Source organism: Dermochelys coriacea, chromosome 14, assembly GCF_009764565.3.
Source record: "Dermochelys coriacea isolate rDerCor1 chromosome 14, rDerCor1.pri.v4, whole genome shotgun sequence".
NCBI classification, from domain to species: Eukaryota; Metazoa; Chordata; order Testudines; family Dermochelyidae; genus Dermochelys; species Dermochelys coriacea.
Genome location: NC_050081.1, coordinates 28,476,374 through 28,489,192, shown reverse-complemented (window position 1 = coordinate 28,489,192; position 12,819 = coordinate 28,476,374). Strand labels below are relative to the sequence as shown.

Sequence of the window (12,819 nt, the reverse complement as noted above, 5' to 3'; positions counted from 1 at the left end):
CTTCTGACAGCAAGTTCCATATCTTGTCCCTCTGAGATTTTGAAAGGCTCTTCAGATTCTTAAAGGTTGGGTTGAGTGCTGTAGCTATCTTTAGAAATCTCACATTGGTACCTTCTTTGTGTTTTGTCAAATCTGCAATATAAGTGTTCTTAAATCGAACAACATATGCTGGGTCATAATCCAAGACGGCCATAACATGAAATATATGGCAGAATGCAGGTAAAACCATGGAGCAGGAGACATACAATTCTCCCACAAAGAGTCACCAATTTAATTAATTAATTAATTTTTCGATGAGCGTCATCACTATGGAAGCATCATTGTCTTAGGGATTGGTTGAACAAGAAGTAGAACTGAGTGAACTTGTAGGCCCTAAATTTTTAAAATCGTTTTGTTTTAGAGTGTAGTTATGTAACAAAAAAAAATGTACATTTCTAAGTTACACTTTATGATAAAGAGATTCCACTACAGTACTTGTATTAGGTGAATTGAAAAATACTATTTCTTTTGTTTTCTTTTTTCCGGTACAAATATTTGTAATAAAAAATAATAATATTAAGTGATCCCTGTACACTTTGTATTCTCTGTTGTAATTTAAATCTATTTGAAAATGTAGAAAAAATCCAAAAATATTCATAATAAATTTAAATAGATATTCTATTATAGTTTAACAATGCGATTGAAACTGCAATTAATCATGATTTTTTTAATCAAGTTAATTTGTTTTGACTTAATTATGTGAGTTAACTGCGATTAATTGACAGCCCTAGTTTGAGCTCTAACTGAAACTTTTCCCACAGTGGAGGCACTTACAGGATTTCTCTCCTGTGTGGCTTCTCTGATGTGAACTGAGTTTTGAGCTCTGACTGAAGCTTTGCCCACACTCAAGGTATTTTTATGGTCTCTCTCCCACATGTAGTCTCCGGTGAGAAGAGTTGACCTCCGATTGAAGCTTCTCCCACAGTCCAAGCATTTATAGGATCTCTCTCCAGTGTGGATTCTCCTATGGTTAATAAGGCCTGAGCGCTGACTGAAGCTTTTCCCACAGTCCAAGCATTTATATGGTCTCTCTCCCGTGTGCAGTCCCCGATGGGCAACAAGATTTGAACTCCGATTGAAACTTTTGCCACACTCTAAGCATTTATAGAGTCTCTCTCCCGTGTGCAGTTTCTGATGGGTAACAAGATTTGAGCTCCGACTGAAGCTTTTCCCACAGTCCAAGCATTTATAGGGTCTCTCTCCTGTGTGGATTCTTCCATGATTAATAAGGACTGAGCGCTGACTGAAGCTTTTCCCACAGTCCAAGCATTTATAAGGTTTTTCTCCCGTGTGCATTCTCTGATGTACAGTAAGGGCTGATGGTGCACTGAAACTTTTCCCACACTCAAGGCATTTATATGGTCCCTCTCCCGTGTGCGTTCTCCCATGGTTAATAAGGATTGAGTGCCGACTGAAGCTTTTCCCACAATCCAAACATTTATATGGTCCCTCTCCTGTGTGGATTCTCCTGTGGCTAATAAGGCCTGAGCGCTGACTGAAGCTTTTCCCACAGTCTAAGCACTTATAGGGTTTCTCCCCTGTATGGGTTCTCTGATGTATAATTAGGGCTGATTGTACACTGAAACTTTTCCTACAGTCAGTGCATTTATATGGTCCCTCTCCTGTGTGTATTCTCCCATGGGTTATAAGAACTGAGCGCTGACTGAAGCTTTTCCCACAGTCCAAGCATTTATAAAGTTTCTCTCCCATGTGGGTCCTCTGATGTGTAATAAGGGTTGATGGTACACTGAAACTTTTCCCCACTCCAGGCATTTATATGGTCCCTCTCCTGTGTGGATTCTGCTACGGCTAATAAGGCCTGAGCGCTGATTGAAGCTTTTCTCACACTCCAGGCACTCATATGATCTCTCTCCCATGTGCAGTCTCCGATGGGTAGTAAGATTTGAGCTCCAATTAAAGCTTTTCCCACAATCCAAGCATTTATAGGGTCTCTCTTCTGTATGGATTCTCCCATGGTCAGTAAGAACTGAGCGATGACTGAAGCTTTTCCCACAATCCAAGCATGTATAGGGTTTCTTTTCCTTGGGATTTGTCTGCTGGGCTGTGGTTTCCTTGGGATTCTTGCCTCCTCCCCCATATTCAATGGATTCATCCACTTTCTTCCTTTGGTGGTTTCCCAGGTCCATCTTTGACCTGTGCCAATTACTCCAGGCTTTTCTCTGTTCCAAGCACTGGGAAAAATTCCCTTCAGCTCTGCTCAAAAACCTCCCCTGAAGTTCTATTTTCTCAGGACCTTCCTGCTGTGGATTCCCCTCCTCATTCTCACTCTTTGTCTCGTCACCTGCTGGGGGGGAGAGAGAATCCAGGCAGGAGTCATTGCCTGGGCTGGCAGAAAGGACAGAAAGGGGAATAGCAAAGAGGGAAAACACAACACAATAACTTTGGGGAGACTGAGAAATTGGATTCTGCCACCACATCCCATCCAAACACTCACAGGGAAGTGACATCAGGGAGAAAACTCCTGACAGCTAACACGGTGGGTGAGAAGTCATGAGCGATATCTGTCATGATTATACAACACCAGCTGACAACAGCCTACCTAGAGGAGATGAGGCAGAACCGAGAGCGCTCATGCCATATTTTGGAGATTTTCAGCTTTTTCCTTCGTTTGCCATATACCTCCTGTGTCAGTGTCACTGACTCCTCACCCTGTGTGGCTGCCTCTTTGGATGTTGCTTTCCTTGGGGACCTGGAGATCTGGGACCCACAGCTCTTCCCCTGCTTCCAGCCAGGCTATCAGGTCAGGTTTGGGAATGGAGAGTCCTGCGCAGGGGGTGAAATCAGGCATGATCAGAGTGCACTGAGGATTGGTGGAGTATTTGTCACAAAGGGCACATAATGAGATTAAACCGACCCCATGATTTGCTGGGGGGTTGTGGGATCTGAACAGATGGGAACATGGTCACTGAGCCCCCTTGAGAGAGGCAGATGTCTGGGGCAGGGGGAGTTGTCACAACCTCACTAGGAGTTTTCAGGATCTATGGGCTCTGGGGGACTCGCTGAGGCACACACAGCTCTGGTGTTAAACCCCTGCCTATGTCTGAACCCACAGAGATCAGAGCCCTCTCCACACATAGAGCTAGTCGCATGAAGGGAGGTGCACAGAGATTATGTGTGTGAGTGAGAATTAATGCAGATAGGTTAACACATTGCTCCTGTTCCTGTGAAAGCTGGAGGTATGGTGATGAATTAGCATGTCCATTAGGTCCATGACTCCCCTATCCTGTTGGAGGAGGTATGGAGGTGAACGGCTTTCTCACATTGGAGTCTGGACTATGTGACAAAGTCCCCTCTAATGTAGCTGACCAGGGAAGAACCTGACCAGATTCAGAAATGCAGACCCCTTGCTTCAAATAGCTGAGGGGACAGGAGTCCTTACCCAGTGAAGTCACCGTCTCATAATTCTCCTGCATGACGACCCTGTAGAGGGCTCTCTGACTGGGGTCCAGCAGAGCCCCCTGCCCCTCACTGAAATATACAGCCACATCCTTGAAGGTCACTGGCATCTGAAACAACAAATGTTCCCTTCTCAGCACCTGCTGTCCCAGCCACAATCCCAGTATTTATGGGGGAAGCAGCACAGAAATAGGGCAGCTCTGGAAAGGCCAGAGGAGCAGAATCCCACCCCCACCCTGTTCAGAGTGGCCAGGAGTCTCCAGGGAACAGACACAAGGTGTGAGCTCCTTGTCCATCCCAGCAGACTGAGGAAGGCAGGCTCTTTTCATTTACCACATACCTACGAGGCACAGGCTGACGTGGGAAGCAGAGCTCTGGGCAGGGGACAGGGACAGGAATCCCAGCAACTGTATTTCAGCAGAGTCTATGCCTAGTGGGTTTAGCCTCCAGCACTCTGGTCTGTTTTCCCAGCCCTAGACTGAGCATGTCCCGCCAAGTTTATCACACTCTGTCCCCTCCCTGCTCCTCCTCTCCACGACAACCCTCCCCCTTCACGACAACCCTCCCCAGCAGCTCCCCACAAACATCTGCTACCTGAGCTGCATCCACCACAGCCATTTCCCTTCCCCAGCCCCTACAACAATGGGATGATCTGGAGCAAAATGTGATTGTTACTCCGCAGACTGTCAGGATGAGAAGGGCAACTGGGGAGGTTTCTTAATTAGCGTGAGTCCATTTCACACCCCGATTCCCCCCAGGCTCTTTCCCTGCAGAGAGACACTCGAGACCAGGGGTTCTCAGATTTTTTTACTGGTGACCCCTTTCACATAGCAAGCCCCTGAGTGTGACCCCGCCGTACATATTAAAAACACATTTTTAAATATTTAACACCATTATAAATGCTAGAGGCAAAGCGGGGTTTGGGGTGGAGACTAACAGCTCGCAACCCCTCTATGTAATAACCTCATGACCCCCTGAGCGGTCCTGACCCCCAGTTTGAGAACCCCTGCTCTAGACTCTGCTATGCTAGGAAAACCCTCAGTTATGTTATTACAACACAGAGCTGACCCTTCCCATTGGGACTAAACACATGAGACATTTTTAAACCCTCCCAGGAACAGCCAAAAGCTAAAAAAGAGCAGAATCAAAGGATCCATTTTGGGGGATCCCCCTGACACTGTCCCCAGGGCAGCACATTCCCCCAGCAGCGCAGGGACCAGGCAGAGGCGGGAACTGGCTTTTCCTGTCTCTGTTCCTCACCTTGTCCCAGGAAAGTCAATGTGCCCTGGGACACTGCAGGGAATGGAGCTGGGCAGGGTTGGGAGCCAGGAAACTTTCTCCCCACTTATTGCTCCTGCTGTCCCTTTCAGTCTCTCCACTCTTCCTTCTGCATGGAAGAACTGGTTACTGTCCTGCCATTCCTGTGGGCATTTCCTCTCCAATAGCTACTGCCACTGATAACAGGAATGTGGGCCTGGTTGTGTCGTGGGCAGCAGCTATGGGACTCACAAATCCCTGGGGAGCAGAGATAGAGCAAGGAGGGGCCATTTGTGCAGAGTCACTTTCCTGCCCGGACCCAGCACTTTTCCCTAAGTCTCTCTCATCAGCTGGAATCTCCGACTCAGGATCTGGCATCATAAGAACATAAGATCGGCCATATTGGGTCAGACCAAAGTCCATCTAGCCCAGTATCCCATCTTCCGACAGTGGCCAATGCCAGGTGCCCCACAGAGAGTAAACAGAACAGGTAACCATCAAGTGATCCATCTCCTGTCACCCATTCCCGGCTTCTGCAAACAGAGGCTAGGGTCAACATCCTTGCCCATCCTAGCTAATAGCCATTTATGAACCTATCCTCCATGAAATTATCTAGTTCTTTTTTTAACCTTGTTATAGTCTTGGCCTTCACAACATCCTCCGGCAAGGAGTTTCACAGGTTGACTGTGCGTTGTGTGAAAAAATGCTTCCTTTTGTTTGGCTTAAATCTGCTGCCTATTAATTTCATTTGGTGACCTCTAGTTCTTGTGTTATGAGAAAGAGTAAATAACACTTCCTTATTTACTTTCTCCACATCAGTCATGATTTTAGAGACCTCTATCAAATCCCCCCCTTAGTCGTCTTAGGAGGAGAGATAGATACGCTGGAGGGTAGGGATAGGATACAGAGGGACCTAGACATATTAGAGGATTGGGCCAAAAGAAATCTGATGAGGTTCAACACGGACAAGTGCAGAGTCCTGAATTTAGGACGGAAGAATCCCATGCACCGCTACAGACTAGGGACCGAACGGCTAGGCAGCAGTTCTGCAGAAAAGGACCTAGGGGTTACAGTGGACGAGAAGCTGGATATGAGTCAACAGTGTGCCCTTGTTGCCAAGAAGGCCAATGGCATTTTGGGATGTATAAGTAGGGGCATTGCCAGCAGATAGCGGGATCTGATCATTCCCCTCTATTCGACATTGGTGAGGCCTCATCTGGAGTACTGTGTCCAGTTTGGGGCCCCACACTACAAGAAGGATGTGGAAAAATTGGAAAGAGTCCAGCGGAGGGCAACAAAACTGATTAGGGGACTGGAACACATGACTTATGAGGAGAGGCTGAGGGAACTGGGATTGTTTAGTCTGCGGAAGAGAAGAATGAGGGGGGATTTGATAGCTGCTTTCAACTACCTGAAAGGGGGTTCCAAAGAGGATGGATCTAGACTGTTCTCAGTGGTAGCAGATGACAGAACAAGGAGTAATGGTCTCAAGTTGCAGTGGGAGAGGTTTAGGTTGGATATTAGGAAAAACTTTTTCAATCGGAGGGTGGTGAAACACTGGAATGCGTTACCTAGGGAGGTGGTGGAATCTCCTTCCTTAGAAGTTTTTAAGGTCAGGCTTGACAAAGCCCTGGCTGGGATGATTTAGTTGGGGATTGGTCCTGCTTTGAGCAGGGGGTTGGACTAGATGACCTCCTGAGGTCCCTTCCAACCCTGATATTCTATGATTCTACAAGAGCCCTCTGGTTGGGAGCAGTTAATGACAGAGCCTCCCTTGCTGCCCCTTCATCCCCCAGGGACAGTCAGGTCAATGCTGATCTCATTTGCCCATCTGGTCTCACACTGGAACTGGAGAAACAGTTCAAATCTGGATTTCGTACTGGAACTGGAATTGAACCTGAACCATAATTTAGTTTTATCAACTGAACCGAAAAAAGTGGGGGAGGGGAAGGGAAAGAGTTAAAATAAAGATTCAGCATTTTTTAAGCTCAATATTGTTGGAAAAAATGGACAGTGATCTTATTTTCATTTTAAGAGAAGACAACAAATTAGCCAATGGGCTGGTGATTGCTCCCAGAATGGCCTGCCCCAGGATCGTGAGAAGAGAATGAGCATAGAGGAGGGCCAGTCCACAAGGGCAGGGAGGGAGAGGGGAAGGTTGGCAACTGCCTGCACACCATGGAAGGCAGAAGCGGGGCCTATAAATAGAGGAACCATCTCTGAGATGCCCTCCTGGGAAGATAAGAGTTGGGATGCTCCCTGGGCCCTGAAGTTCATAATAATTCTTCAAGCCCGGGGCAAAGGTAATGATTCCCCAACCTTATCCCAGGGGTTCTCATAACAAATCTTTGGTGGCCTCAGAGTGTGGCCATCAACTCTTGCTGGTGGCTACTCTGACAATGTTTCCTAAAATACTGAATTAACTTTAGGAAAAAACAAATAAATACTGTGTGCACATATACATGTCCAAATCATTGTAATTTATTGATGTAGGGTGAGTTTTTTTGCAAATGCAATAATAAAATAATGTACAGTTGTCTCTATTCTTTACTGGACCTAAACAGAATAGAAACAAAAATAATGTGTTTTGCATGCTATTGTCTTTTGTTGTTTTATCTTTTGCTTGTTGGGGTTTTTTTTAGACTTGCTAGCTAGTCAGTCTGCTACTGAAAAGTGATATTTGTATGTTTGTTAGTATGATTTTTCACAGAAGCACACTAGCTAGCTAGTTGGGAGGCAGTGAAAAGTGATATTGGCAAGCATACAAATATCACTTTTCACAGCAGATTTACTCAGCCCTGGCAAGCTGGGAGACAAATAAAGCCCTGGATGGGGAGGCAGGTAGGGAGGCATCAGGGACCAGGGTGATGGATGTGGGGCTGGAAGAGGCAGCGGGGGACAGAGGTGTTGGGGGTCTGTGTGAAGGGCCAGGGGAGGAAGCAGGGGCCAGAGGTGATGTTAGGGATGGGTAAAGGGCCAGCACCCAAACCCTGAGGTCCAGGCTGGCACCGGAAACCCTGCAGCTGGGGACCACAGCCCATTGCTGTGTAGCTAAAACCCGAGGCCAAAGAACCGGGGTGATGGGGGGAAGGGGGGGAGAGCCGAGGGCCAGAGCCCAAAGCACCATGGCTGGAGCCTGGGGTCCTGGGGTCGAAGCCCGGGGCCCAGGAATGGAGCTCGCTGCCATGCAGCCAGATCCCAGGGATGGTGGGGAACTCAAATTGGTTACTTGCTTCTCCAGCGTTTCCGGCTCCAGAGGGGGACAGGGCCCAACCCCTGCTGGAGGCCCTGCGGGAGGGGCCGCTGCTTCCTCCCTCAGTCACCACCCAGGAAGCTATGGCTGCTAGAAAAGCCGCTGGTAGCCGCATTTGAGAAATGCTGGCTTAGGCCTCCACCCACCATCGCCAACCCGTGGGGCATCTCCTCCCTCCAGTTGCCCAACTTACAGCAGGGTTCATACTCCAAACTCCCTTCCCCATTGAAGCCAGCTGCAGGGCCCACTCCCAACTCCCCCCTTCCAGGGCACTGTCTGATACCCACTTCCAACAGGCCACTCCATCCCCAGAGCTGTTCTTTCTCTTCATCCATTCTGGCTGGCTCTGGCAGGCTAAGATTCAGAGCCAAGTTCTGCCTGGGAGGCAGGCCAGTCTATCTGCAACCCAGTGTGTTCCTGGTGGTCCCTTGGCCCAGCCCTGCTGCTGCAGCGAGCACTGAGCTCAGTTCTGAGCCTGCCTGAGAAACACTTGGAGCTCAGGGATTTCTGCCAGGATGTGGCCACCTCGCGCCATGAGCTTCACCTGACAGAAGAAGAATGGAGAGCTGGTGAAGGCATCACAATTCCACTGAAACTTGATAATTTGACATCAAAGGTTCTTTAACATGAACGAACATGGGTAACGTTATGGTGCTTGGTTAAAATGCCAACTGGAAATATCAAAATTCTCTTCTATCTTCACTGTTTCATTAATCCTTACTAGCTTCAATGGAAAATGAGAAAAACAAAATCTGTTGGAACTGATGACAGTCTGTCCTTTATACACCCTGATTCTAGATAGCAATTCCCACTGTCAGAAGAGGACAAAGTCAAGGCAAATTTCATTTCACCAAAACGTGAATGAAGATGGAAATGCTTGAGTTGGAAATAATGATGTCATAGAATCAACCTCAGACACATATTAAATTTAAAGATGAAATAGAAATTCTGAAAGCTTGTGAAATCTCCAAAAAGGAAGCGATATCTGATCAAAGGAAAGCCCCGAAAAGGATTTGGCCAATACTTGATTCATTCACAGGTGAGCCACATGTCAATAAGAAAGAAAACAGAGCAAACTACTGGGACTGATTAGTCTCCTTACAGGGTACAGCAACACCCATTTTTTTCATGTTCTCTGTGTATATTTATCTTCCTACTGTATTTTCCACTGCATGCATCCCATGACGTGGGTTTTAGCCCACGAAAGCTTACGGCCAAATAAATCTGTTACTCTCTAAGGTGTCACCAAGTCCTCCTCGGTTTTTTTATGCCCAAACTATATCAAGGAGCAAAAATGGGACTGGGAGGGCGGCGTGGGCAGATCTCACTGAGCAGCCTCCGTTCACACCAGCATGGCCAGGGACAGGAAACACAAAGCAGCAGACCGTGGGGGCAGCGGGTGGTAACGTGACCCCAGCTGCCACCCCCCTCTGTCCCCCTAGGTGTCACTGTCCCAACCCTCCCCACGGCGCGCGCTGGCTTCACCTGCCCTGCAAGCACTGGGGGCTGGCGGCAGCTTTCCCGGGCCCAGGGCAGGGGATCGCAGCCAGCTCCGCTGGGAGCAGCCTGGGGCCAAACCCTCCCCCTGCAGCCAGGCTGGCACCGGGAGGCACCGCTCCCTGGGGGGATGGGCAGGTCTCTCTTACCTTCCCTCCGAGCGGGGCTCCCCTGGGAGCAGGGGCTGGGGCCCGAGATGGGGGGTCCTGGCCAGGCTGGGGTCTCTGCACCGGGAGAGGCTCCTGGGGAGCAGCGGGAATGTTACTGCTGGAGATTCCCCTCTCCCGGCTGCAGCCAGGGCTCCGGGGTCCCCAGCAGCCGCCGCCGGGGCTTGTGGATCTTGCAAGGAGCGCGGGCTCCCAACAGCGCCCCAGAATCAATCACTGCAGAGTGAGATTCACTAATCACTTCCTGCTACCACAGGACTCAGTAGTGACCCCAGCCAGCAGTGATCACTCCCAGAGCCAGTGAGCTGTAGCTCACGAAAGCTTATGCTCTAATAAATTTGTTAGTCTCTAAGGTGCCACAAGTACTCCTTTTCTTTTTGCGAATACAGACTAACACGGCTGCTACTCTGAAACATCTCAGCTGCTGAGCTCCTGGGTCCTAGCGATCAAGGGATTGCCCTGCAGCCCCCCTTCCCCCCGCGCCCCAGATTCTGTCTGCTAGGGCCCAACGTCCTCTGGGCAGGGGCAGCTTATCTCAGTATTAAGGGGGCATCATGCATAGAATCAAATATGTCAAAGGGCAGAAAGGAGACATCCACATCCTGGGGAGAGGGCAGAAGGAGTTTCTGTAAAGACCGGGCATTGTTCTGGAGTCCCTAATATCATCAAGAACAAGGGAGTGATGGGTCCTGGTCCTAGAGAGGCTGCACAGAGCATGGAGCAGCCTGGGAACACATTTCTTAGGGCACCCCACCCTAGACAAAGAAAAGTATCAGAGTAGCAGCCGTGTTAGTCTGTATTCGCAAAAAGAAAAGGAGTACTTGTGGCACCTTAGTGACTAACAAATTTATTTGAGATAAGCTTTTGTGAGCTACAGCTCACTTCATTGGATGCATTTGGTGGAAAATACAGTGGGGAGATTTTTATATACACACAGAGAACATGAAACAATGGGTTTTATCATATACACTGTAAGGAGAGTGATACTTAAGATGAGCCATCACCAGCAGCGGGGGGGTGGGGGGGCGGGAAGGAGTAAAACTTTTCATGGTGACAAGCAAGGTAGACCATTTCCAACAGTTAACAAGAAGATCTGAGGAACAGTGGGGGTGGGGTGGGGGGGAGAAATAACATGGGGAAATAGTTTTACTTTGTGTAATGACTCATCCATTCCCGGTCTCTATTCAAGCCTAAGTTAATTGTATCCAGTTTGCAAATTAATTCCAATTCAGCAGTCTCTCGTTGGAGTCTGTTTTTGAAGTTTTTTTGTTGAAGGATAGCCACTCTCAGGTCTATAATCGAGTGACCAGAGAGACTGAAGTGTTCTCCGACTGGTTTTTAAATGTTATAATTCTTGACGTCTGATTTGTGTCCATTTATTCTTTTACGTAGAGACTGTCCAGTTTGACCAATGTACCTTGCTTGTCACCATGAAAGGTTTTCCTCCTCCCCCCCCCGCTGCTGGTGATGGCTCATCTTAAGTGATCACTCTCCTTACAGTATGTATGATAAAACCCATTGTTTCATGTTTTCTTTGTGTGTATATAAATCTCCCCACTGTATTTTCCACCAGATGCATCCGATGAAGTGAGCTATAGCTCACGAAAGCTTATGCTCAAATAAATTTGTTAGTCTCTAAGGTGCCACAAGTACTCCTTTTCTTTTTAAAGAAAAGTAGTTTCCCCCGAGGAGTTACTGTTATAGGACTTTGAAAGACCATGAAAATGTATTTACATTAGCACTGTCAATTAATTGCAGTTAATACATGTGATTAACTCAAAAATAATTGGGATTTAAAGAATTATTCGTGATTAATTGCAGTTTTAATTGCACACTTAAACAATAATAGAATACCATTTGAAATTTATTATAAATGTTTTTGGATGTTTTTCTACATTTTAAAATATATTGATTTCAATTACAACACAGAATAGAGATCTAGAGATGCATCCGATGAAGTGAGCTGTAGCTCATGAAAGCTTATGCTCAAATAAATTTGTTAGTCTCTAAGGTGCCACAAGTACTCCTTTTCTTTTTGCGGATACAGACTAACACTTCTGCTACTCTGAAACCTGACAGAATACAAAGTGTACAGTACTCACTTTATATTATTATTTTATTACAAATATTTGCACTGTAAAAAAGATTAACAAAAGAAATAGTATTTTTCAATTCACCTATACAAGTACTGTAGTGCAATCTCTTTATTGTGAAAGTGCAATTTACAAATGTAGATGTTTTTATTACAAAATTGCACTCAAAACAAAACACTGTAAAACTTTAGAGCCTACGAGTCCACTCAGTCCTACTTCTTGTTCAACCAAAGTCAGATAAGTTTGTTTTCATTTATGGGAGATAATGCTGCCCGCTTCTGATTTACAGTGTCACCTGAAAATGAGAACAGGTGTACGCGTGGCACTTTTGTAGTCAGCGTCGCAAGGTATTTACATGCCAAATATGCTAAACATTCATATGTCTTTTCGTGCTTCAGCCACCATTCCGGAGGACATGCTTCCATGCTGATGATGCTTGTTAAAAAAATAATATGTTAATTAAATTTGTGACTGAACTTTTTGGGGGAGAATTGCAAGTGTCCTGCTCTGTGTTTTACCTGCATTCTGGCATAACATTTCATGTAATAGCAGCCTCAGATGATGACCTAGCACGTTATTAATTTTAAGAACACTTTTCCCTGCAGATTTGACAAAACACAGAGAAGGTACCAATGTGAGATTTCTAAAGATAGCTACAGCACTTGACCCAAGATTTAAGAATCTGAAGTGCCTTCCAAAATCTGAGAGGGATGAGATGTGGAACATGCTGTCAGAAGTCGTAAAAGAGAAACACTCCGATGCAGAAACTACAGAACCAGAACTAACATAAAATAAAATCAACCTTCTCTTGGTGGCATCTGGCTCTGATAATTAAAATGAATGTGCATCAGTCCGCACTACTTTGGATCGTTATCGAGCAGAACTCGTCATCAGCATGGACACATGTCCTCTGGAATGCTGGTTGAAGCACTAAGGGGTATATGAATGTTTCGCATACCTTGCAGCGCTGGCAAAAAAGTGCCATGTGAGCACCTGTTCTCACTTTCAGGTGACTTTGTAAATAAGAAGCGGGCAGCATTATCTCCTGTAAATGTAAACAAACTTGTTTGTCTTAGCGATTGGCTGAATAAGAAGT

General features: G+C 46.7%; 2 protein-coding genes across 2 annotated transcripts; both read right to left on the bottom strand.

Moving 5' to 3' along the window:
* Window positions 1–405: 405 nt before the first annotated feature.
* Window positions 406–2,347, bottom strand: LOC122455426 (zinc finger protein 239-like). The gene has a single exon (XM_043497012.1). It carries the CDS (start codon window positions 1,810–1,812, stop codon window positions 754–756), a length of 1,059 nt encoding a protein of 352 aa, XP_043352947.1. The 5' UTR covers window positions 1,813–2,347; the 3' UTR covers window positions 406–753.
* Window positions 2,348–2,697: 350 nt separating this feature from the next.
* Window positions 2,698–4,086, bottom strand: LOC122455406 (zinc finger protein 707-like). Its single transcript, XM_043497162.1, has 3 exons — window positions 4,051–4,086; window positions 3,440–3,566; window positions 2,698–2,823 (listed from the first exon to the last, which is right to left on the bottom strand). The coding sequence occupies exons 1-3, from the start codon at window positions 4,072–4,074 to the stop codon at window positions 2,705–2,707; spliced, it is 270 nt and encodes an 89-aa protein (XP_043353097.1). The 5' UTR covers window positions 4,075–4,086; the 3' UTR covers window positions 2,698–2,704.
* Between the last annotated feature and the right edge of the window lie 8,733 nt (window positions 4,087–12,819).

Coding starts and splice junctions, on each gene's coding strand:
- LOC122455426 (XM_043497012.1), bottom strand. CDS start 1,812: ATGCCTGGAGTGGGGAAAAGTTTCAGTGTACCATCAACCCTTATTACA.
- LOC122455406 (XM_043497162.1), bottom strand. CDS start 4,074: ATGGCTGTGGTGGATGCAGCTCAG. Junction 3,567..4,050: donor CTGTGGTGGATGCAGCTCAG/GTAGCAGATGTT, acceptor TTGTTGTTTCAG/ATGCCAGTGACCTTCAAGGA. Junction 2,824..3,439: donor TGAGACGGTGACTTCACTGG/GTAAGGACTCCT, acceptor CCCCCTGCGCAG/GACTCTCCATTCCCAAACCT.